This window comes from Copadichromis virginalis, linkage group LG10 (genome assembly GCF_057382275.1).
Source record: "Copadichromis virginalis isolate Kocher_CV1m ecotype Utaka linkage group LG10, C_Virginalis_male_GT1.1, whole genome shotgun sequence".
NCBI lineage: Eukaryota > Metazoa > Chordata > Actinopteri > Cichliformes > Cichlidae > Copadichromis > Copadichromis virginalis.
The window spans coordinates 25,900,013-25,923,825 of NC_140627.1; the positions used below are offsets into that span (position 1 = coordinate 25,900,013).

General features: G+C 41.8%; 2 protein-coding genes, 4 non-coding genes and 1 pseudogene across 8 annotated transcripts; 2 read left to right on the forward strand and 5 right to left on the reverse strand.

Moving 5' to 3' along the window:
* Window positions 1-241: 241 nt before the first annotated feature.
* LOC146700587 (uncharacterized) lies at window positions 242-5,709 on the reverse strand. 3 transcript variants are annotated; one of them, XM_085470836.1, is made up of 11 exons: window positions 5,511-5,709; window positions 5,191-5,351; window positions 3,973-4,393; window positions 3,792-3,824; window positions 3,606-3,695; window positions 3,123-3,194; window positions 2,928-3,016; window positions 2,713-2,815; window positions 2,344-2,446; window positions 936-2,264; window positions 242-827 (listed from the first exon to the last, which is right to left on the reverse strand). In XM_085470836.1, the coding sequence occupies exons 3-10, from the start codon at window positions 4,183-4,185 to the stop codon at window positions 2,227-2,229; spliced, it is 741 nt and encodes a 246-aa protein (XP_085326962.1). In that variant the 5' UTR covers window positions 4,186-4,393; window positions 5,191-5,351; window positions 5,511-5,709; the 3' UTR covers window positions 242-827; window positions 936-2,226. The 3 variants fall into 3 exon arrangements, with proteins under 3 accessions (XP_085326962.1, XP_085326961.1, XP_085326960.1); XM_085470835.1 differs by lacking the exons at window positions 242-827; window positions 936-2,264; window positions 5,511-5,709 and having other exon boundaries at window positions 2,271-2,446; window positions 2,713-2,828; window positions 5,191-5,390; XM_085470834.1 differs by lacking the exons at window positions 242-827; window positions 936-2,264; window positions 2,344-2,446; window positions 5,511-5,709 and having other exon boundaries at window positions 2,550-2,828; window positions 5,191-5,391.
* Window positions 5,710-8,725: 3,016 nt separating this feature from the next.
* LOC146700588 (uncharacterized) lies at window positions 8,726-9,644 on the forward strand (annotated as a pseudogene).
* A 481-nt stretch (window positions 9,645-10,125) lies between these two features.
* Window positions 10,126-10,198, reverse strand: trnav-aac (transfer RNA valine (anticodon AAC)). The gene has a single exon. It is a non-coding gene; the product is annotated as a tRNA-Val (tRNA).
* A 1,608-nt stretch (window positions 10,199-11,806) lies between these two features.
* trnav-aac (transfer RNA valine (anticodon AAC)) lies at window positions 11,807-11,879 on the reverse strand. Its single transcript has one exon. It is a non-coding gene; the product is annotated as a tRNA-Val (tRNA).
* A 702-nt stretch (window positions 11,880-12,581) lies between these two features.
* On the reverse strand, window positions 12,582-12,654 carry trnav-cac (transfer RNA valine (anticodon CAC)). Its single transcript has one exon. It is a non-coding gene; the product is annotated as a tRNA-Val (tRNA).
* A 669-nt stretch (window positions 12,655-13,323) lies between these two features.
* trnav-aac (transfer RNA valine (anticodon AAC)) lies at window positions 13,324-13,396 on the reverse strand. The gene has a single exon. It is a non-coding gene; the product is annotated as a tRNA-Val (tRNA).
* A 2,484-nt stretch (window positions 13,397-15,880) lies between these two features.
* znf346 (zinc finger protein 346) lies at window positions 15,881-23,133 on the forward strand. Its single transcript, XM_085470846.1, has 7 exons — window positions 15,881-15,968; window positions 17,525-17,628; window positions 18,366-18,461; window positions 19,195-19,342; window positions 19,432-19,659; window positions 19,788-19,887; window positions 21,467-23,133. The coding sequence occupies exons 1-7, from the start codon at window positions 15,911-15,913 to the stop codon at window positions 21,666-21,668; spliced, it is 936 nt and encodes a 311-aa protein (XP_085326972.1). The 5' UTR covers window positions 15,881-15,910; the 3' UTR covers window positions 21,669-23,133.
* The last annotated feature ends 680 nt before the right edge of the window (window positions 23,134-23,813 follow it).

A 23,813-nucleotide genomic window follows, 5' to 3' on the forward strand; every position in this document is an offset into this window, starting at 1 on the left:
TCTCATTTTTCTCAGAAACAAAAATTAGGTAAAAAAAAAACAAAACCTGGTAATTCTTTCTTTTTACATTCATCGGGTTCCAATCGGCCCAAATATCAAAGAGAAATTAAAAATGCATGCCATGGAAGATTTCGGGTCTTAGGGGGTTAAAATGACCAGACCCCTCCGGCCTGTTTTCCAGGCCACTAAATTAAACCCAGTCAATTACCAATTGAACAGAATAAAAACCTACGAGGTCCACTAATAGTCCAAAAGTCCAAATCTTTAATAGAAAAGACAGGCAGAACTCAAACAAACAATAATCCAAACGAGGAGCATATATACACACTGGAAAGTAAATAATTATAAGTTATTAAATCAGACTAATTAAATACAGTAAAACTAATAAGGGAAGACGAACACACGGGAAATAAAAATAACAGTGTAAACATACCAAAACTCAAAATAAAACAGGAAAGCTACTACAAACCGAGTGTGACACAATTACATTCATATTGAAACATATGTGATAATTTTCTTTCTTTGTAGCATTTTTAAGATATGTGTTAGAACAGTCATTATGCTGTTTGGATTAGGAACCAATCATTTTTGCCAAATAGTTAACACAAACTTAGAACAACAGTGAACAATTTTCAAGATTCTGATTTACAGAACAAACAAAAGTCACAAAAGGTTTCATTATTTAAGAGACAAGATCAAGTTTTTCACACAGGAATGAAATGACAGAATCCAGTGCAGCGGGGCCAAAGGTGTGTGTCAGCAAACTGAAGGTTGAGGAATCAGTCAGCTCATGTTTAAGATTGTGTTGGATTTTGAGAAGAGTCTGTCTGTTATTAGAAAGTAAGATTAACAATGTTACACCAATAACCCAAATACGGGGAAATGACAAATAATACCAAAAAAGATACAACTTTCATATTGTTTTACTAACTTACTTTGTCATATCAGCACTTGAATGGTCGATGCCTTTACAGACCATGTCTGTTGTGACATCGCAGGCCAATCTTCCGGCAAACCCGAGGGCTAGCTCCCCAGCCTCCTCTTCACTCAGAACACTAAACACTGTTACTTTAGTTTTGGCCTTCTTAGGCCTGTCAAGAATCATTGCGGGCAGTTTGGCTTTACGGCCCTAAAAAAGAAAAAGTGCAAACACCAAAAGAGCAGAGAGAGACACACACACGCGCACAAAGTTAAATGCTTTTGTTTACATGGTGTAATTGTGTATATGTTGCAGCAAATGCACAATTTCCAGCCACATTGTCACTTCATTGATACGAGTAACCCGGATTTATTTCAGGTGACATCAAAATCACGAAATGTATACCTACCCCAATCAAACCTCTGAAAACATGAACTGACATGTTCTCTGCATTGATTCTGCGCTTGATCTCGTCTTCTGTTATTGTGTAGGTTTTCTTTTTTGAGCTTGGTACAGATAAGCGACCATGCACTCTGTAAACTGTACTAGTTCCTTCTGAATCAGTTTGGAATTCTGTATCTGCATCGATCCTGTCAACATCATCAGCAGCAGCATTATCTGTACTCAGACTTGTGCCGTACACTTCTGTTTCTTTTTCTTTGTCTTCAGTCTGTGTACCTTCATCTCTGACTGTCAGTCTTCCTATCTCACTGTTACTTGTCGATTTGCTGCAGATGTTCTCTCCCTTAGGAACTTTTCCTTTGTCATTCGCTGCCTGATGCTTTCCCTGATGACATTCTTCACTGGCTACTTCTATTGCTCCTCCTGTATAGCCACCCACTATGCTGCACAACTCCTTTCCCTCTGCTGTGCTGCACTGTGCTGTTACATAAAGAAGAATGATATAAACAGCACTATATCAATTTAATTGTGAAGAGAAATCCCCACAATACGACACAGTTATGTCTAAAATAGTTTTGTGTAAAAACTGGATCTTGAAACGTCCACTTTAATTACACAGTCCTGGTGTGCAAAGGCAAAATTACGAAAAAAAAATTCACTTTAAACATTTTTGGACATTGTTTAGTTATATTGTGACTTACTCTCACAGAAGATACAGATGCCACAAACAGACTTTGAACAACGCATGTGCTTGTATGCACCACATTTCTGGCACTGCACCGGTGAATTAAAAAAAAAAAAAAGAAGAAGAAATAAACAAACAAAAAACAAATGAACAAAGTCCATTAAATAAACAATCTATATGGCTAAGGACATGTCATAGTGTACCCGGTCTTTGGCTGCAATCACACACACCAGCACTGACTGCACTTCCTAGTTCGATCTGCAAAATATAATTTGTTTAAGTACAAGTTACATTTTCCAATGTTAGAGAAAAAGAAGGCAGCTAATTTTATCTTTACCTATTGAGGAAAATAAGTAGTGGCAAAGTCGGGACCTGAGCTTTGTGATTTCAGTGTTGTACTCCTCCACTTGTGTTTTACCGTCAATGAGAGATTGGGCAAACTAATAATTGACGAAGAAAAAAAAAAGAACAAAAAGAACAAAAAGAATTAGATTAACAAAGAAATGTTTGTTTGTTTTTAACCCCCCCCCCCCCCCCCCCGAGAAAAAAAAAAAAAACAGAGCAACCAAAGCAAAGCATTACTGCTGAAATGGTTCAATCTACAAAAAAAATTGAGATTTTACCATCCTGCCTCTAAGGCTTTAAAAACTGAATAGGCAAAAATGTAAACATTACTTATATAGGTTAAAGCTATAGTTTTCAGTACCATTATGACATGCACTCCACATGAGTTCCCATCCTGTTGATGTGGGTGGCTCACATGTGACAAGGTCCACTCTCCAGCGCAGCCTCTTGCTGAAGCAAATGAGCTGAGAGATCGCACTTATTACAAATAAAAAGCATATAGAGAAATCAATAACCACGTTCGGTAATGATTTCAATTAAATTAAATATGTTATGTTAAATATGTTAATTAATTACCTCCAGTTTTTCAACGCCGCACTTTTTCTGACCTCCGACTCGCCAAATGAATTCATATAGACTATGGTCCTCTTGGGTATGTCACAAAACTGTTTTGTAAAAAGATGGATATGGTAGGCTTGGGCCTTGAGCTTTCCTAATGAGGGACACTGAAAAGTATCATGCACTAGAGAGTGCAAAATCTGTGCAACTTACAAACAAGGTCCAGTGGCTGCCGTTTTCCAGACAGGCTCCAATCAATTTCTCATACATCTGAAAGATGTTTTTCTGGAAATAAAAATAATGTGACAAGTATGTTTTTCTGTCAAGAATGACACTGCAAAACTGCAAAAGCTTGTCAGGTGAGACTTGTAATTAATTCTGCAGATACACAAACATATAGAAAGTGTCATTTTTGGTTTACATTAATTAATTTCTATAGTGTGTACAAAACAAATCAAGACCACAGACTCAACACGCACCACTAAATTTTTGGTGTTCTTTATCAGTTGGCCAAGACAGAAATGTTTTAATCTGTGTGCATTGCTTTTGAACAAGTCTTTACACAGAAAAGGTTTCAGAAAGGTATTTTTCAGGTTCTTCTGACAAGGCTTCAATTTTGGAAAATGCTGTTTGTTTATAGTGGCAACTTATAAACCCTTTGTGATAAGAACATAGTTACCACAGTCCAAGTCATACCTTCAAAAAGTATGCACTTTGTGCTCTTGTGGACCCATCCAAAATTTTTCCAGTGATTTGGCTTGGTATTGGATAAATGTGAGGGAAATTCTATAAAAATAACATAAATACACCTATGTTTTCAAGTACATTACAAAAAACGTAAACATGCTATGTCATTATGATCAAACAAGCTTTTCAACATACCTCACACTGCAAATAGATTAGGCCATCTATTACCTTATAAAACAAATAAATAAATACATATAAATAAAAACAGAACTAAGGAACACGATTCATTAAGTAAATTGTACAATAAAGTGTATTTAAAGCAGAATTTAACATTAGTTTTATGACAACATAAAAGGATTTTTATGTCAAGAGGTACCTCATCTGAAATGTTAGTCTGGTCAAACAGGGATTTCAAACTTGAAATACCAATAGAGTTTGGTCCAGCTACTCCCACAAGGTAATCTGTGAGAAAGCATATGCTGTAGTCAACAGATATCATTTTCTTTTTGCATGCTGCAACCATCATCCATTTCAGTCTTCTAGGAGCTTTGTCTGGTTGTAGTTCTTTTTTCTCCTCCTCTCCCCTCATCTATTAATTAAATTGTTTTCTGACCTTCCTAACTGTTTCCGACCTGTCTTCCCAATGTGATGTTTAAGCAATATATGTATGGTCAGAAGGGGGTGAAATTTTCATTGCAGTTGTACGTGTAACATTGCATGTGATAATAAAAGGCTTGATTGGTTGATTATTCAACATGAGTTGACATTTACCTGACATTGTGAAGGAGTCACAGTTTCTGTAAGGGTGTAAGAACATAACATGTGGATTTGTTACACTTCTTTTTCACAAGTTAATAACAATCAATAATTTTCATTCCATTATTTACAAGCTATCACACGATGTCCCAGGGACAACATTTACACGATGTCCCAGGGACAACATCTACACGATGTCCCTGGGACAACATTTACACGATGTCCCTGGGACAACATCTACACGATGTCCCAGGGACAACATCTACACGATGTCCCAGGGACAACATCTACACGATGTCCCTGGGACAACATTTACACGATGTCCCTGGGACAACATTTACACGATGTCCCAGGGACAACATTTACACGATGTCCCAGGGACAACAATTACACGATGTCCCAGGGACAACAATTACACGATGTCCCAGGGACAACATCTACACGATGTCCCAGGGCAACTTCTACATGATGTCCCAGGGACAACATTTACGCGATGTACCAGGACAAATTTGTAAATTTCTGGATTACTGTTAATCTCCATAGAATCAAGAACTCATGTCCAGTTTCACAGCTATGAACCAGTTAATTATGTTTCCAGGTGATAGTTTGATTCATAGATTCAGCACACAACCATAAGTCTAGGCCTTTTAGTCCAGATTCTCTTCACTTATGTTTGTAAAATGATCAGGGAAGCTACTGCAATTTTGCCTGACCCAACCCCCGGGCCACGAAACACCCAAAAAGTTGGGGAACACTGGTTAGCTAATGCTGTCGTCAAGTAGCCTATCGCTAGCAAACAAACAGCAAGCCAAGTGAGGAACATATGTATAATGCTTACCGTTTATTAAAGGAAAGTATCCTAAATTGACTTCAAATTCGGCGGACAGGCGGCTGTTTTTCGCTTCTTCACTTGTATTTCGAAATACTCGAAGGCGGGTATTTCGAAGTCGCAAAGGAATGACGTCACAAGAAGGTGATTGGTCACTTGCAATGTTGAACCTGGAACAACATTAATTATGATGATGTGGGAACAATGCTGACACGAGGAAATCAGATCGTCCGTCTTTTATCTTCAAACTGTGCTTAAAGGACTGCTACAAAAACATTACAACATCAAAACCTGTCTAACTATAACCCATGTCTGTGGCAGAAACTGACCCCAGAGTGACACTCCACCAGTGTCTGTAGTGTGGTATCATGTTCGCCTTACAAGTCTGGTTAATTAATGCAGTTCTGAATGCAAGAGGAGGTTCAGGTAGCAGGGTGCAGATAAAAAAAAGTGTCCGGAGTGTAAATAGAAACCATCCTGTAATAAAGAATCTTGATGTATTACGTTACTCAGGCATAGAGTTGGATGTCTCGAGACCCGCCTTGGTCTCGAGACCCGTCTCGAGACCACTTTTACGTGGTCTTGGTCTCGTCTTGGTCTCGACGGACTTTGGTCTCGGTCTTGTCTTGGTCTCGCTGTCTCGGTCTTGCTGTCTCAGATCAACATAGTGGTCAGGAGATTTGGAGTCAACAGTATCCATGACACACAGCGTAACGTTCGATAATGCATCATGCGCAAAAGCTTTAGCTCTAAGAGCCGTGCTTAGAGAGTGCTTTGTAGTGAATCAGAATAGTCGACTCCCATTGAGCGAGAGCCGGCTCCTCACTTAATTTCCTTGCGCTGCTCAGCTGTCACGCAGCGACACACAGTGGCTCAGCCATGCTCAAATCCCTCCACATTGTGGATTATAATCTTCAGTTTGATGTTGCAATTTTATCTATATATAAAGTATAACTGAAACCAGTTACATATTTCCCATTCTTTAGACAGTTGTTGGAGGTGATCGCTGTTTTGTCAGATGACTTTGGGGCCAGTCAGTACCATCATGTCAGCCCTCAAAAGCACACAAAAGTTAGTCTTTTTTGTCCCGGTCTTGGTCTCGGTCTTGGTCTCGCCTCAACTTGGTCTTGGTCTTGGTCTCGGATTAGGCGGTCTTGACTACAAGTCTACTCAGGCATTACATCTGTGGGTGTTGGTATATTGTGTGCATGATCAAGTTTGAACATGTTGCTTGAGCTCTGGGAAACCCGCACCGTTTAATCCCAGCATGAAGAAAAGGAAAAGTGTGTTTCAACTTTGACCTTTAACATGTCAGGCAAGCATGAAAACCACTACTCTATTTATGCTCCATTTAATCTTCTTGTGGCTTCTGTTCTTGAATAGAGAGATCTAGAGAGGGAGAGGAAGACAGATCTCCCAATAAAAATACATTTTTAAAAAGCAGAATGGAGTTTTGCATCACAGAAAAAAAGAAAAACATTTTTTTTCTGTCAACCAGAAATGCAATTTTCAGCTTTTTGATTTATTACTTTTGAATCGCTCAGAATCAGAATCAGAAAAGGTTTTATTGCCAAATGTTGGGCAGGTTTACAACATTAGGAAATTGCTGCGGTACTTAGTGCAAAACATACTGTAAGACAAACACTTAAATAACTCATAAAAATAAAAATTAAAAGTGCTAAGCAGATTGATATATACAGTGGGGCAAAAAAGTATTTAGTCAGCCACCGATTGTGCAAGTTCCCCCACTTAAAATGATGACAGAGGTCAGTAATTTGCACCAGAGGTACACTTCAACTGTGAGAGACAGAATGTGAAAAAAAATTCCATGAATCCACATTGTAGGATTTGTAAAGAATTTATTTGTAAATCAGGGTGGAAAATAAGTATTTGGTCACCTCAAACAAGGAAAATCTCTGGCTCTCACAGACCTGTAACGTCTTCTGTAAGAAGCTTTTCTGTCCCCCACTCGTTACCTGTATGAATAGCACCTGTTTGAACTCATCATCTGTATAAAAGACACCTGTCCACAGCCTCAAACAGTCAGACTCCAAACTCCGCCATGGCCAAGACCAAAGAGCTTTCGAAGGACACCAGGAAAAGTATTGTAGACCTGCACCAGACTGGGAAGAGTGAATCTACAATAGGCAAGCAGCTTGGTGTGAAAAAATCAACTGTGGGAGCAATCATCAGAAAATGGAAGACATACAAGACCACTGATAATCTCCCTCGATCTGGGGCTCCACGCAAGATCTCATCCCGTGGGGTCAAAATGATCATGAGAACGGTGAGCAAAGATCCCAGAACCACACGGGGGGACCTGGTGAATGACCTGCAGAGAGCTGGGACCAAAGTAACAAAGGTCACCATCAGTAACACACTACAACGGCAGGGAATCAAATCCCGCAGTGCCAGACGTGTTCCGCTGCTGAAGCCAGTGCATGTCCAGGCCCGTCTGAAGTTTGCCAGAGAGCACATGGATGATACAGCAGAGGATTGGGAGAATGTCATGTGGTCAGATGAAACCAAAGTAGAACTTTTTGGTATAAACTCAACTCGTCGTGTTTGGAGGAAGAAGAATACTGAGTTGCATCCCAAGAACACCATACCTACTGTGAAGCATGGGGGTGGAAACATCATGCTATGGGGCTGTTTTTCTGCCAAGGGGACAGGACGACTGATCCGTGTTAAGGACAGAATGAATGGGGCCATGTATCGTGAGATTTTGAGCCAAAACCTCCTTCCATCAGTGAGAACTTTGAAGATGAAACGAGGCTGGGTCTTCCAACATGACAATGATCCAAAACGCACCGCCCGGGCAACAAAGGAGTGGCTCCGTAAGAAGCATTTGAAAGTCCCGGAGTGGCCTAGCCAGTCTCCAGACCTCAACCCCATAGAAAATCTGTGGCGGGAGTTGAAAGTCCGTGTTGCTCGGCGACAGCCCCAAAACATCACTGCTCTCGAGAAGATCTGCATGGAGGAATGGGCCAAAATACCAGCTACTGTGTGTGCAAACCTGGTAAAGACCTATAGTAAACGTTGGACCTCTGTTATTGCCAACAAAGGTTATGTTACAAAGTATTGAGTTGTATTTTTGTTATTGACCAAATACTTATTTTCCACCCTGATTTACCAATAAATTCTTTACAAATCCTACCATGTGGATTCATGGATTTTTTTTTTTCACATTCTGTCTCTCACAGTTGAAGTGTACCTCTGGTGCAAATTACTGACCTCTGTCATCATTTTAGGTGGGGGAACTTGCACAATCGGTGGCTGACTAAATACTTTTTTGCCCCACTGTACATGTACGCAGGTAATGATCAGTGCAAAAATGGAACAGATGCAGAGAACACAGTATAGGGTTGTGTGCTTGTGGTGGGAAGAGTCATATGGTTATTGTTCATTAGTCCAACAGCAGAGGAGAAGAAACTGTTCTTATGGCAAGAGTTTCTGGTCCGAATGGACCAAACCTCCTGCCTGAAGGGAGCAGGTAAAACAGACTGTGTCCAGGGTGAGAAGGGTCAGCTGTGATCCGAGCTGCATGCCCCAGTGTCCTGGAGGTGTACAGGTCCTGCAGAAATGGGATTCTGCAGCCAATCACCTTCTCAGCAGAACACACAACACGCTGCAGTCTCTGTTTGTCCCTCCAGCGACCACATGGTGATGGAGAAGATGTCGATGGACTTGATGATTGTAGAGTAGAATTGCATCATCGTCCGTGTTGGCTTGTTGCATTTCTTCAGCTGTCTCAGGAAGTACATCCTCTGCTGGACCTTCTTTATGACGGAGGTGATGGTGGGCTCTCACTTAAGGTACTGGGTGATGGTGGTACCCAGGAAGCGGAATGAGTCCACAGTGGTGATGAGGGTGCCAGTCAGGATGATGGGGGAGAGTGGGGCTGTGTGCTTCCTAAAGTCCACAGTAATCTCCACTGTCTTCTGGGCATTCAGCACCAGGTTGTTGTGGCTGCACCAGGACACCAGACGTTTAACCTCCCTCCTGTAGACAGACTCATCCCCGTCCGAGATGAGTCCGATAACAGTGGTGTCATCTGAAAACTTAATGACAGACTGGTGGTTGGAGGTGCAGCAGTTGGTGTACAGGGAGAAGATCAGAGGAGAAAGAACACAGACCCGGGGGGAGCCAGTGCTGATGGTCCAGGAGTCCGAGACATTCTTCCTCAGCCTCACATGCTGCTTCCTGTCTGTCAGGAAGTCAATGATCCACCGGCAGATGGGATCAGACACATTCATCTGGGAAAGCTTGTCTTGGAGATGGTCTGGAAGCATGGTTTTGAAACAAATAGGCACAAACAGGCTCCTGGCGTAGGTTCCCGGGGAGTCCAGATGCTGCAGGATGAAGTGTAGAGTCATGTTGATAGCATCATCTACAGACTTGTTGGCTCTGTATGCAAACTGCAGGGGTCCAGGAGGGGGGCCGTGAGGGTCTTGAGGTCTTGATCTCTGAAGGGGTGAACGCTCTTCCTTCAGTGGAGAAGTCAAGCTGGGCCAGTTGTATTTTGCAGAAAGGATGGAAATTACTGTGGTGAACATGCCCTTTATGAAGAAGAAGGAACACAAGGTGACACAGAAGAGTGATTGAAGGTGTACACAGGAGGATATCTTATGCAGAAGGTGCAATGTGAAAGAGATGGGTGAGAATGTATGTAGGCAGCTGTAGGATGACTTTGGAAATTGAAAAGAGGAAGAGAATAAGAGGTGGAAGAAACTGGCCTGACTTCAGTGAGGGGTTGAGACAAGTTTTTGTTAGGAGAGTTACCAGATTGATACCTTAGGTTTCCAACAATCTTGTGAAAACTCTAAGCCTTATCTTAGGGGCTAATAACTATACAACATCTTAGGAGATTTACCATTTCACGTCATGGAATACTTATGAAGACTGAAACTTTACTGTAGTTCTTTCAAGTAAACCAAATAAATATGTTTCCGCCCGGTTTCGAACCGGGGACCTTTCGCGTGTTAGGCGAACGTGATAACCACTACACTACGGAAACCAGCTTAGCTCTCGTGAAGGGATATTTTGAGAAAATGAATAACGTTTAAAGAAAATTGATCAGTTGTATGTTATATAGTCATACCCTGTCTGCTGTATTCATTTTCCATTTTTCATCTCGTCTCACACACGGACTGCGCAGATTTGCCTTAGTTATCGCTCTGTTAATACACTGCATATCATAGTAGGAGGCCATAATAATCACCTCACTATAAAAACTCTGTATAGCCTCGTAAAGTTGCACTATGCTGCAGAAAATATTATGCAACAGAAACTTCCAAAAGCATTTCCATTATCCAGTATATTGCCGCAGCAACTCTCCTTCGGTCTCCGTTGAGTGTTTGGTTAATAGTTATTTGTCTCCACCTAGTGGCTTACTCAGATTCAGCAGAAACACGTGTGACTGCGAACTGTGATGTGCTGTGATAGCCTGAGTATCTGCGTTCCCATGACGTGAGAGGGAATACAATTCGTGTTAAAGATGGGGCATCTACTGTCTGGAACTGTTGTCCAGTTTTGTAAACGTCCCTTGCCATCCACCCCCAAAGGTTCTCAATTGGATTTAGATCAGGGGAACACGTAGGGTGGTCCAAAAGAGTGATGTTATTCACTTCAAAGAAGTTCCTTGTGTACTGTAGAATTGTCCTGTTTAAAAACCCAGTCGTTACCACACAGGCGAGGGCCCTCAGTCATGAGTGATGCTCTCTGCAACATCTGGACACAGCCAGCGGCCGTTTTACGCCCCTGCACCTCTTGAGGCTCTACTGAAGGAAAAAGCACTCAGACTATATGGTGTTCAACAACGTACGTTCAAAAAGGAAAGGTTTATTTGCCTTGCCATCAGAATGTCATGACAGTGTGACTACCTGAAAGAAAATGACAATGAATCCACATTTTTGAACAGATTTGACCTTTCAAATGCATGCGATCCTAAACTTTTGATCAGCTGTCAAACAACCCGTTTCATTTTAAGCGTCATTTTCAATAAATTGCATGCTCAAAAAATGTTTAGTCTCACTTCCACTTCTTCTTGTTGCATGTTGAAGCTCTACTTCGAACCTCGTTATGATCCAACCATGGGTTTCAAATGGTCTTGAACTTTTGTTCGGGACTGTATCCCTAAATTTAGAGTCCCTAATCGCACCTCACACTCCTGCCTTTCCTTCTTTCTTACCATCTCCTAGCATACCTTCCTCCTCTCCTCTTACCTATTTTTAACCAGCAGTATAGTTTCTACAACACCCTGTTAGCCAGCAATAGTGGCTATTGTTGTTCAAGATTGCATCTTTCTTTATGATTTGCATGTCTGATTTGGCTAAGATTTTTGGATATGATTTTTTGACACAACCCTTCCTATTTATGCAAGATTGGGGGTGTGCTTGGAGTATACTGGATTGTGCTGTATTGCATGTGTTTAAAGATTAATGTTTAGTTTCTCATAGCCAGGCGTTGGGTGCTATATTAATATCGAGGATATTTTAAAAGGCTTCCATGAGGGAATTGAATTCAGTAAATCCCCACTGGGTGACCGTGGGTCAAATATGGCTTGTTACTTCAGTTAATAACGTAATGTTTATGAAAAGTGTGACTCAGGGAAACCAAATAAATATGTTTCCGCCCGGTTTCGAACCGGGGACCTTTCGCGTGTTAGGCGAACGTGATAACCACTACACTACGGAAACCACTCGTAAAAGCTCCAAGAGGTCACCGGGAACAGGTCAGTATAAAAATAAAAGCTCACAGTTAAAGTATTATCTACTAAACCTGTGTATTACATAGTCATACCCTGTCTGTAGCATTCATTCTTCATCTCGTCGGCACATACGGACTGCGCAAATTGACTTTATTTCTCGCAGAGTTAATACACTACTGTATACTGCTAAAACTCATATCACCGTAAAGCTGCACGATGCTGCAGAAATTATGCAACGGAAACTTCCAAATGCAGTTTCCATTAACCAGTATATTTCTACAGCAACTCTCCTTCCGTCTCCGTTGAGTTTTTTGTTAATAGTTATTTGTCTCCACCTAGTGACTGACTCAGATTCAACAGAAACACGTGTGACTGCGATCATTAAGAACAAATCGTATAAATGGTTGAATGTTGGAGAAAATCAGACAATAAGATATGATATAAACTGTGCTTACTGTGTAGTCTCAGTATTTGCTGTGACACAGATGGAAAGCATGGATCTGTCCTAGCAACAATTTAGGACCAGTGTGGACCCAATATCTGCGAGGTGTGTTTCCAGCAACTTGTTGATGTCATGAAGAACCAAGGGAGATCTGAAGGCAATATGTACCTAATAAATTGTCAGGTGGCTGTTTAGTATTTTTGTGTTTTCTTGATAATGTGAAGAATTATTATAAAGAAAAAGTAGTACTGTTTCCGCCCGGTTTCGAACCGGGGACCTTTCGCGTGTGAGGCGAACGTGATAACCACTACACTACGGAAACTCGCTATGATACAACTTTGTCATTTTACAATAATATATATACATGTCACGATCTAATATTGTCACACATGATTTGGTGACAAGCAAAAATACTCACTTTTATAAAGTTACAGGCCTGCTGTTGCGAAAATACAGTCCAAAAGACATGTTATATAGACATTTTCGAACCGGAAAGTCATTCAAGTCATACAAGTCGTTACAGAAGAGGATTAGGTCCACTGGAAAAAAAGGTGGGCACCTCTTTTTTCTTTTCCAGAATTCTGAGAAAAAAGCCAGAATCCTGAAGTTAGAACTTTAACTTTAATCTCAGAATTCTGACTTTTTTTTCGCAGAATTCTGAGGAAAAAAAGTCAGAATTCTCAGATTAAAGTCAGAATTCTGACTTTTTTCTGAGAAAAAGTCAGAATTCTGAAAAAAGTCAGAATTCAGAATTCTCAAATTAAAGTCAGAACTGTCGGTTCACAGTCAAAATTCTGACTTTTGGTATTCTGAGAAGAACACTGAGAGAAATTCTGAGAAGAATACTGGGAGAAAAAGTCGGAATTCTGACTTTAATCTCAGAATTCTGGTAAGAAAAAAAAGACATTCCCACTCCTTCTTTTCCCTGGGACCCTAATCCTCTTGCGTAGAAACGATACAACACACACACACAAAAAAAATAGACCTGACATGTTTCCGCCCGGTTTCGAACCGGGGACCTTTCGCGTGTTAGGCGAACGTGATAACCACTACACTACGGAAACCTCTACTACGTAGCCATTGAACAAACACACAAAAACGAATACTACATACGGAAAATTTGTTTTTTAATGGCCCGAAAAAGCATCGAATGCCTTGTCATTTGTAACAAATCATTCTCCATTGTGGAGACCACTGCCTGGTCTGTATGCTACCGGGGAAATATTCCCACATGAGATGTGAATAAAAGGTATTTCTACAAGTGGTACTCCAGTACGGATATACGCAAGTCTAAACTGAGTGTGACAGCTAAGAAACAGGCTCAAATGCACTGAAAACTGTCTGTGCTGGCTGCCTGTTAGAGAACAGACCACTTATGTGTCTTATGTAGTCTGGAAGATGAGTGGATGATGGGGTGGGTGAAGTTTTCTCTGTGGTGGTGTTGGGTGGACTGTCCCGGGCTATGTGGGGCCGGGCGGCGCTGCTGCACTGGGCCCCGGTCCGGATGGGCCTGGGCCCCCTTTCCCTGGCGGGTCGCGGAGTATGGGGATGCCTACTGGGGTCAGCGGGGGAGCTGGCCCCAGGGAGGGGTCACTTGCCCCTCCCTTCCTTCCTTCCCTCCCCATCTCCAGCTGCCTCCCTCTTCCTGCTCCACCACAACCATCCACACATGCAGGGCCTTGGAGTAGGGGTGTGTCACCAGGTTGAAGAGGAGGCAACCCCCCTCCCCCCTCTGTCCCCTTCTGGCTGCCTCTGCCTCAATTTTATCCCACAACTTAGACATTCACATTACTCCCACTCTCATTACACATACATATAGGATCTTGGGGGTGGACATGCTACACGGAATTCAAATTACCATCAGGGTGTACACCTCACCCCTGGCGTCGTTGCCCACCTCTCAATTTTAAATACACGTAGACATTGAGGGCTAGCAGGAGGGGCTATGCGCTTACCTGCTGCTCTCTGGCAGGTAGCTCCATGCCCTCCTGGGTTTTAAATGCACCTTAGAACACACATGCATCAACACTACAATGAGCGGGTGGAGGGAGGTTTGGAGTCTACTCTCACCCCCGTTCTCTGCGGCCTGCTGGAGTGGGGGGCTAGGAGGAGGAGTTGGCCGTCCGACTGGGGTCTGGAATGTGGGGCCTCCCTGTTGCTGCGGAGTCGGGTCGGTCTGCTTCTCTCCCCACCGCAGGGAAAAGGGTAACACCACCTGGGTCTGGGTGCAGTTCCCCCCTCCAGGGGCAAGGGTACCTAGACCCGGTTCGTAGAGTACGCTTGGGGAGTGTGATTGTGTGTACAGTGTCTCTCTATGTCTGTCTCCACGTTGGTTGAGTGTAGAGTAAGTGCATATGAGAGCATGAGGGTGGGAATGGATGTTTGCATCTGTGTGTGCCTGTATGTCTGTGTCTATATGTCAGGTTGGGTATCAGACGCCACCTCTCTGGGGACATCTCAGGCCCTCCAAGGTTTGGAGGCCTATCTCCCCCTACCACCACTTCCCCTGCTGGTGGCGGACTCCCTCAGACATCGGTGCGTTGGTTGTTCTTTGTGTCCGGGGATGGGCGTCCAGGTACACACCGGCTCACTCCTGGTGGCTGCTTGTCGGGGCCTGGAGCCTGGGGCTCGCTCGGGCCACTTCGGAGGTGGGGTGTCCCCGGCCTCTCGGCCTGGGGCTCGGTCACTCAGGCACAGCTGGCTGCCGGCGGAGCTCACGGGCACGTCACTGCAACCCCCCTGGCTTCTGCTCCGTGGCTGCTGAGTGAGCCCTCATCTGTGGCTCTCCTCAGCTCTTTCTGGGACAGTGGCGTGGCTGCCCCTCTGTTGTTCTTCCTTGGTCTCTTGTGTTCTGGGGGCCTCTGGATGTCTGGAGTTTTGATCTCCTCCATACCTGCTTCATGGCCCTGGAGGACGGGGCAGTGGCTCCCCCACACCCTCTAGCAGATCATTACATGAAGGAACCTTTTAAAAAACAAAAAACAAGCGCGTCCATGCTCACAGGTGTACACACGGGTGCTCACACATACAAACTACACCCTTTTTGGCTCCTACCTCAAAGCACACTGTGTGCTGTCGATCTTACGTGCTGCACAATAATGTTTAATATTTAGTATTTACTGTCATATTGCCATATATCATTGTGATGTTGTTTATTCTATTACTCTCGTTTTCTTCTGCTTGTTTTCTTTTTTCTTTCTCAACAGGTGATCCAGGTGATCTATATATGCATTTTTTTCTCTGCTTATTCTGTTGGTTTTTGTTTTTTGCCCTCTTTTGCTGTTTTTCTTTCCCTCAGTCAAGTCTGTCCCGTATTCAGCAAGTGAAAATAACATAAACAATAAAAGGTGAATCAAATGGACCATTACGGCAAGGCTGGGATGGTCAATTTGGTAAAGTAAATCCGTTGGGCATCTTTCTTCGCCTTTAGACAACAATTCTGATGGCAAAAGAGCCAAACGGGACAGGCAAAAAAAAAAAAAAAAAAAAATAGAGAACAGACCACAGTGGGAAGTCCTTTTCCTCTGCCTGCGAGTTGCGCATGCGTAGTAGGACGCCGCTGGCTGTGAGTAGAATCTATGGCCGTCGCGATGCAGACCGACGATTTTCCTTACTTACCTTCGGGACCAGCAGAGAGTATGTGCTGTTTATTTAACAGTTTGACGTGTGTTTTAGAAGAAAAGGGCGCGGTTGCACTGTGTAAAAGCCCTCCCTGTTATAGCTTAAAATACCGGCGCTGTTGTTACCTTCGCAAAGCTAACGTTAGCCGGTACTTAAGCAATAAGCGCATCGAGTTGCTAAAATGTGCTATGCTAGCTGTAGCCGTTTCGGCTCCAAGGTCGACAAGAGCACGTCTGCATCCGATGTTGCTTTTCAGTGACTGTGAAACATTTCGCCTGAATGGTTACTAATATGGACAGAGGGAGGCATCTTTGGCTTGGCATCAACTGAAATGCGTCTTTCACGCCATGTGGATTGCACTTCTGCTGGTCTTGCTTGTGTGTTTAGTAATGCAAGCAAGATACATGTGAGATTTCAGCTCGGGACAGTGTCATAACCGCAAGTGTATGAATTATGTAAAAGTATTTGTTTTAAATTTATGCGTGTCAATATCCGATTCGATGTATTTCCAGATAGTTATCCAGGGTGTAGACCTTAGTGTACATACTCTTTATGTTAGTCTTGGAGAGTCTGTTTTGTTTGTTTCCCCCCCTCTACTTTGGAAAGGATGCCACGACCATCCAGTGTGTTTTCTTTGGTGGACATACAGATTTTTTTCTCCAGTATGTTCTTTCAGTCTCGGAATACATCAAATCGTTGATTGGGCGACTTATCTTCCCACTATACACTCTTTGCAGCCTAAATGGAAATTGTGACTGCGATCCAACCACAGATTCAATTGTCCATTTAATTTTGATGCCTCGAAAAAGACTGGCTTTGTAATTCCTAAAACCTTTCCACAGTTTGGTTATGAAATGATAATAAAAAAAAAACTGCATTTTTTCCCCTTCTGATCCTTTTTCCATTTTGGTTCCAAATTCCACATGAGCATTGCAGCGTCTTCTGTTGAGGTCCTGTCATGTTCAAAGCTGTGAGGAGTGTTTGCATAACAAGACGCCCAAGTCTGAATAACAAAAAGCTGTGACTTTAACAGGATTCCGAATCCTCTAATGTGACACATTCAGATTGTAAATGCTTAAAAATACACTGTGCTCCTACATGTGTAAAGACGACGTGACATGTCATGCCATCCTCCTACAGAGCTGTAACCAACCAATTCGGCTGCCTGTCACGATAATACACCACCTGTTTAAAAAAAATTATTTATACATATATATTTTACTTTTGAGATATCAATGTGAATTAGTGATCTGCTTGGTATGAGCCAAGAATGACTAAGACTAAAAATGTTGTTCACAGATGTTTGCACAGGCATTGCCATAAACCCATAGGCAAGATAATAGTTAATCCAGAAAATTGTTTGTATTTTCCATAACACTATTAAATAAAACCAACACAAAATAGTGCATTTAAGCTCCTACATCCTTGGTAAGTAAAAGGAGTAGCTCGAGCAGATATGTTGTTTGAACTGCTGCCACAAATAGTCTCTTCACGTTGTGTTATAATTGCATTTTCCCAGATGATGTAACCTGATTTGAAGTTTCTCTCTCTCCCTTTCCTCTCCTTTGCAGTAAATAAGATGATAAAGGAGCATGGCGACCTGTTTTCTGACTCCCAGTGTAAAGTCTGCAGTGCTGTCCTAATTTCTGAATCTCAGAAGTTGACTCATTATCAGGTCAGTGAGCCCACGGTCTGCTGCGTGCTGCTGTGTTGGTGTCAGGGGACTTAGCTTTCATTAGATGGTGCTACAGTTTTCAGGAACGAGAGAAAAAGTGCACACTTATCACTTTTTAAGGTGTTATTATTGAATAGACTTGGCACTACATTAAAAGTTTATTTAAGCTGTAATAGCACATCATCATAAGGCTGTCCAGTAAATCACAAATATAGCAAAAGAGGGCAGAAGGGCTGTCCAACCAGCTGAGAGTAAGTGGACCTTTGGCCACACTGTTGACCAGATGTTTACTGTGATGCACTTCTCTTTTTTTCCCTGCTGTAAAGTGGATGATGAAGAGGAGACAATTCTAAGTTATTCTAAATTTTGACAAACCTGCAGATGTAAACAGCTTTTCAAATACTAATATTTAGTTTAAGTAAAATGGTTGGACATTGTTTGATTTATACGTTCATTTGTGATTGCTGGCTCTCATTGCAAAGAACCAAACTGAAGAAAAGAAGGAAATACTTACATCTAAAACCGTGTAGTTGCAGTGTTTGGCATTTATTGTGTAGTAAATTAGCAGTAGTAGATTGATGTCGATCCATAAATGCAACACTGAAATGGTTATATTAAATACAGTTATATTTTAGTTGAAATATTGATATGTTAAAGTTTGGAGACATAAATGTGTTAGAAATGTGCAGTGAATGTTTGTGTCCACTGTGGAATAAACATTGTGCTTGTCCTTTCAGAGCAAGAAGCATGCCAACAAAGTGCGGCGCTATCTTTCCATCCAAAATGAAAAAGAGCCAGCACTCAAAAAGCTGAAGCCCTTAACGTCTGACAGCGTGAGTAAAAAGTAGAGAACTCAAACCAGCACGAAGAAAACTTTTTATGAGTCACTATTACCTCGCCAACGATAAATCTGAAACAAAGTACTTTTAGAGATATCTTTGATCTTGAGCAGTTGGCTCTCCCAGTGTGTCTTGCACTTTTTCAGCGGGAGGTTTGTGTATTTTAAGACCATCAGTGAATGTTCCAGTCATATCTGCCTGCTCTTCAGTTTATATAAAACCTGCTCACATCAGCTAGCTGGGGCTGTCAGGTTTTCAAAAATTGTGATGAAATTATTCAGATGAATTTAACACAGTCTAAATAGTTTATCCTGAAAAGCTCCCCAGCAGTCGTGGAACACACTGAGAATTATTTCATGATTGCTTCATTCACCATCAGGATGCCTAAACTAGGACTAGACTAGGATGTCCTCATGAACTGGGGGAATAGTTACAGCCATGTCCCACCGGTAGGAGGCCCAGGACAGGACACTCTATAGAGATTATGTCTCTCGGCTGGTTTGGGAATGCTCAGGTTGCTGGGGTACAGGATCTGAGTATCTCTGCCTAAATTGCTGCCTCTACAACCTGAATCTGTATAAGGGTTGATGGGTAGATAGGTGGATCTTTTATTCAGAGATCAATTATTAAGTCATACAAGTTGTGGAAATTAAACTTGCTGATAATCTACTGAAGGTTGAGGCTTTTTTTTTGCAGTAATATTTGATTGATTTATGTTCCTGTGCAGGACTGTAACAATGGAGACACAGACCGGTTTAAGGTGTGTCATGTATGTAACATGACCTTCTCTGCTCCAGTAGTGGCTGAGTCTCACTATCAGGGCAAAGTTCACGCCAAGAACCTGAGGTTGAAAGCAGTTGGACCTCAAGCTCTAGGTATTTAGCTTTTGGTTTTATTTCCTGTGTGTATCCTTTATGTTACCCTTTATGAAGTCTTTTTTTAAATTCTATGTCTTCTTCTGCAGTAAACTCCCAAATAGCGCCAACTCCTCAACTAAAGAAGAAACCTGCAGATGATTCAAGCGGCACTCCAGTGACAGGAAACAACAACAATCCAGACCGTTTCTGCTCCATATGTCAGGCCTCATTCAACAACCCGCTCATGGCCCAGCAGCACTATGTAGGCAAGAAGCATAGAAAACAGATGACAAAGCTTAAACTGATGGAGACGTACGGGCCATCCACAGCACCAGGTCCGATTGCAGAAGCATGAGTTTGTGCAGTTCTGTTTTGTTTTTTAAAAAAAAAAAACAACTAAACTTTCAATATGCAATAAGAGCACATTGTTTGAAATTATTCCCTACTTTTCATTGATCTACAGCTTCCACAATAAATGGCTATCCATGCACCATCTGCAACATTGAACTGAACTCTGTGGAGCAGTATCAGTCGCATATCAGCGGAGCCAAGCATAAGAATCAGTAAGTACAACACTGGGGTTAGTTTTGTTTTGAAAACAGAACTTTTTGGCACCATGTGGTTACCACAAAGAGTCCACAGAGTCCTCAAATGAGCAAACAGAACATAACATAGCTACTTTTCTGTTGGCTGTGTACATGTTTGCTTCTCTCCTACTCTCTACTCTCACTCATTCTGCATTTTGATATAGTCGAATTCACAATAAATCTTTTATCACATACACATTTTCTGTTCCTGTTGTCAGAAAACAAGATGACAATGAAATGCTGATTGATTGATTTCTTTTATTTATTTATATTTTAGCACAGCCCAGAAACTACAGGGCGCCATAACACTGACTAGTCCACTTTGTTCTGCTGTGACATCAGACAAACCCTACGCTCACATGTGTTAAAAACAAAGACTGCTGAGAACTGGGCTGTATGTAAAATTAAAGTTATTGCTCAAAGAGAAAGTTAACACACCATGGAGCTGGAGCCATAGCAGTTAAGTGTGGCAGTATATACTAAAAGAGCTGAGTAGCTCCCGTTGGCTGCATCTCAGGGTTACAAACAGACCTGAAGGCAAGCAGCTGTTCCAGTTTGAGTTAAAGTTACAGACACTGAAACTGAGCCCGAAACCAGGCGTATAGAAACATATTATACAAAATGATATATATCGTTGTATTTTGCATTGGAATTTCAGATATAGAATCAGGGCACCGGTGAGACTAATATTAATATAGGAAACTAACTTGGCGCTGCAGCCTCACAGCAAGAATGTTTCTGGTTCGAACTTACCAGATCTGATATGTCTCTGTGTTAACCCTGAAATAGACTGACACCCTTTCAGGGTGTACCCTGCCTCTTGCCTAATAATAGCATCCATTCATTTTCTTCTTCTTATCTGGTTTGTGGGGTCCGAAGCCTAAGCAGAAGAGCCCAGACCTTCCTCTCCCCAGCCACCTCCTCCAGCTCTCGGCTGGCCTTGGTCTACCCCAGAGCCTCCCCCAGGAGGCATCCTTGTTAGATGCCCAATCCATCTCAGCTGGCTCCTTTCAAATTTACCAGTGTAACCCTCCCTGGGATAGGGTTACCAGCCCCCCACCCCACCCTTCAGCCAGGGGAGGGAGCAGCATCTGGTGGCCTGGCCCGTCCTTTTGAAGCCCCACCACCCACAGGGGGCGCTGTAGGGGTAGGGTGCAGTGTGTGTCAGGTGGCAGCCGAGGGTGGATGCCATAGCAGCCTGATCCAGCTGTTGAGGCTGGCCATCTGACCCTTTGAAACAATAGTAACAAAACTGAAACGAGTAAAGCCGGCACAGAAATTAAAAGTAAACTGAAAAATAAAAATAAATACAAAACCATCAAACCACAGATGGAAGACAGTGGACAGTCTCCATTCTTTACTTGACCACAAAGAAGTTCTTTACATATTGTGGACCCTGTCTTCTCTGTGGCAGGGACTAAGCTAAAGCACCAACACCCACATGAAGAAGTGCATTTTTGAGACCCAAGTTGATGGTGCACAGCTAAAACATGTAGACAACACATCCTCTGGAAAAAGAGAAATGTCCTAAAAATAATTTTCTTTTATTTCAAAGAGTGAAGAAATCGAGCCTGAAGATCACAGAGAACAAACACCCGGCAGATCAATCGTACAGCAGCGATAACCAGTATGCTGCCCCCGATGACCAGTACCCGCCCGAGGAGGAGCAGTTTGGCAGAGACGACAACTACGTAGGCGGAAATAACCAGTATGCTCCAGAGGACACGGCGTACACAGAGGAGTACCAGTACACTTGAGGCTGGACTGGGATGGACTAAAGAGGTTTCAGTCAGGACTTGGAATGACACACAACAACCAGCCCCTTTAACGTATTAACAAAAAATCAACCTCTATGAACCTTCAGCTCCTGTCAGTCTCTTCTGAGTAGGTGTTTCCCTGGAACAGAGTAATGTAGCTTTGGATACTGGAACAACATTTTGAGTTTCTCACCGAAAAGTTTTTTTTTTTTCTTTTTGTTTGTTTGTTTTTATTTATTTCTCTTTAAATGGAAAAAAAAAGAAGCTTTTCACTCATGGAAAGTTATTTAACCCTTCAGTGCGTGATAAAGGAAGTGTAGTTCAACATCCGGGCTTAGTGTACAAACACCAAACACTAACAGGGGAAAGTCTGCTTTGAAATTTTTGTCTTAAGGGTTGGCAGCAGTCATCCCATGTTTATCCCTAAACTAACCCGTATTAACATCTCATACCTGAGCCACATGCAAGCAGTGAACTCTACAAAGCAAAGCAGCTTCATACTTCTCATGTCACCTCTTCGGTTTGGTTTGTAGGTCCTGTAAATGCATTTATTGAGACACGCGCCTTTTTCATGTCTCAAGACACAGTAACTTAGTCAAACTGAGGCTTTATGTCTGGATTTAACAGACTAAAGCTGATGTTTTAATGTCCTGGACAAAGCTGATATTATTGTTCAAGTGGCCCACAGTTTTTCTTTTTTATTCCCCTTGTCTTGGTAGCTGCAGTTTTTACTGTAAAAACACAAGCGTAGGTGAGCCTCAATTAGATAATTTTAGTACTTCAAATGGTATCCAAATGTGTCAACAACAACAACCATTGTATTCAAAGTATTTGATTATTATTATTGTTTTATAAAACATTATCTCTCTAGACTTTAAGCATACAAATGTTATCATGCAAAGTTTGAACATCATCACTGACTTTTGAAACAAAGTATAATTTTCTTTTTTTGTACTGTTTAGTTAAAGTCTAATTTTCTTTAAGAGTGTGAGGTTATTAATTATCCCAAGTGTCCAAACTCTGTAGAGACTGATAGATGCTTTCTGAGCTCTGTAACTACTGTCAGTAGCAGAGATCACAGTATTTACCACGGAGAAGAAAAGAGTGATGTCAAATTAGGAAGTGATGTCAACATAAGAATGACAATAACGTTTTATTAGTCTGCTTTTCCTCATAAAGAATTGGTTCAATATTTTAATAATGAATGTCTTCAACTTTTTGGCTAAAGGGAAAAAAAGATTTTGTTTGGATGTAATTTATACCAAGAGGGCTTGTGCATACTGTACAGTACATCCTGTATTTAGCAAAAAAGAAAACAACAAACGTGGGCTTTTTGTTTTTACCCTCATCGTTTGAGTGTTCTGTGTTTTTGTGATTAAGATTTGCTTTCGATAAGTTATGTATCGCTGAGGGTACAAAAAAATGCTGCAAAGGTGTGTATAAAGTAGAGACATGTTTTAAAAGAGCTCACAGTTTCATGAGTCTTTTCAAGAAGGAGGAACACAAAGGAGATTAATGTCGGGAAATAAAATGATTAAATGCATCTGCTTCTAAAAAGCAAAATCAGTGATGTGTGAGGGCACGGCTCAGTGGAGAAATGTGCATGTAGGTGTGAGGTGAGGTAGGGGAAAAACAAAATCACAAGGGAGACGAGTGTCTGGAGACTTCACAGACCGGCAGCATCAGTGTGGCTCGCACCCTGTTATCCACTCTAAAAGAAGGAAGGAGTTTAATTCAGGCTCAGTTTAATAGTTTATATCTATGAAGTAGAGCGGGAACATTAAAGGAAAAAGGTCTGTAATGTTTATATGCACCCACACGCTCAATCAGTTTATATGAATCTGTTTAACAGATGAATGTCAAAAGAAAGTCTTTATCTTATAAAGCACTTTTCAAATTCCATTGTACAAAGTGCTTTACAAGGGCAAGAGAATAAAGCAGTAGTAACAGGAAGCACTCCGAGATCGCGAACTTTTGCCAAGGCAGCTCACTCTGTGGCCAGTATTTACTTTAGGGTAGCATGACTTATGTTTATTTTGATTATATAAACATATGTAGGAGTAGGTAATGGATAATGGGTATTGGTTTGTAAATACTGACATGAATAAGTTATTATGTAATAGACTACAGTATATCTCTAACTAG

What these genes read in the sequence shown, in the direction of transcription:
- LOC146700587 (XM_085470836.1), bottom strand. Translation starts at nt 4,185, where the DNA reads ATGAGGGGAGAGGAGGAGAAAAAAGAACTACAACCAGACAAAGCTCCT. An exon ending in AAAGTGCATACTTTTTGAAG is followed by an intron (nt 3,195 to 3,605) that starts GTATGACTTGGA and finishes TTTTATTTCCAG; the next exon opens with AAAAACATCTTTCAGATGTA. An exon ending in GTGGAGTGCATGTCATAATG is followed by an intron (nt 2,447 to 2,712) that starts GTACTGAAAACT and finishes GTCAATTATTAG; the next exon opens with TTTGCCCAATCTCTCATTGA.
- znf346 (XM_085470846.1), top strand. Translation starts at nt 15,911, where the DNA reads ATGGCCGTCGCGATGCAGACCGACGATTTTCCTTACTTACCTTCGGGA. An exon ending in ACCTTCGGGACCAGCAGAGA is followed by an intron (nt 15,969 to 17,524) that starts GTATGTGCTGTT and finishes TCTCCTTTGCAG; the next exon opens with TAAATAAGATGATAAAGGAG. An exon ending in AGAAGTTGACTCATTATCAG is followed by an intron (nt 17,629 to 18,365) that starts GTCAGTGAGCCC and finishes TTGTCCTTTCAG; the next exon opens with AGCAAGAAGCATGCCAACAA.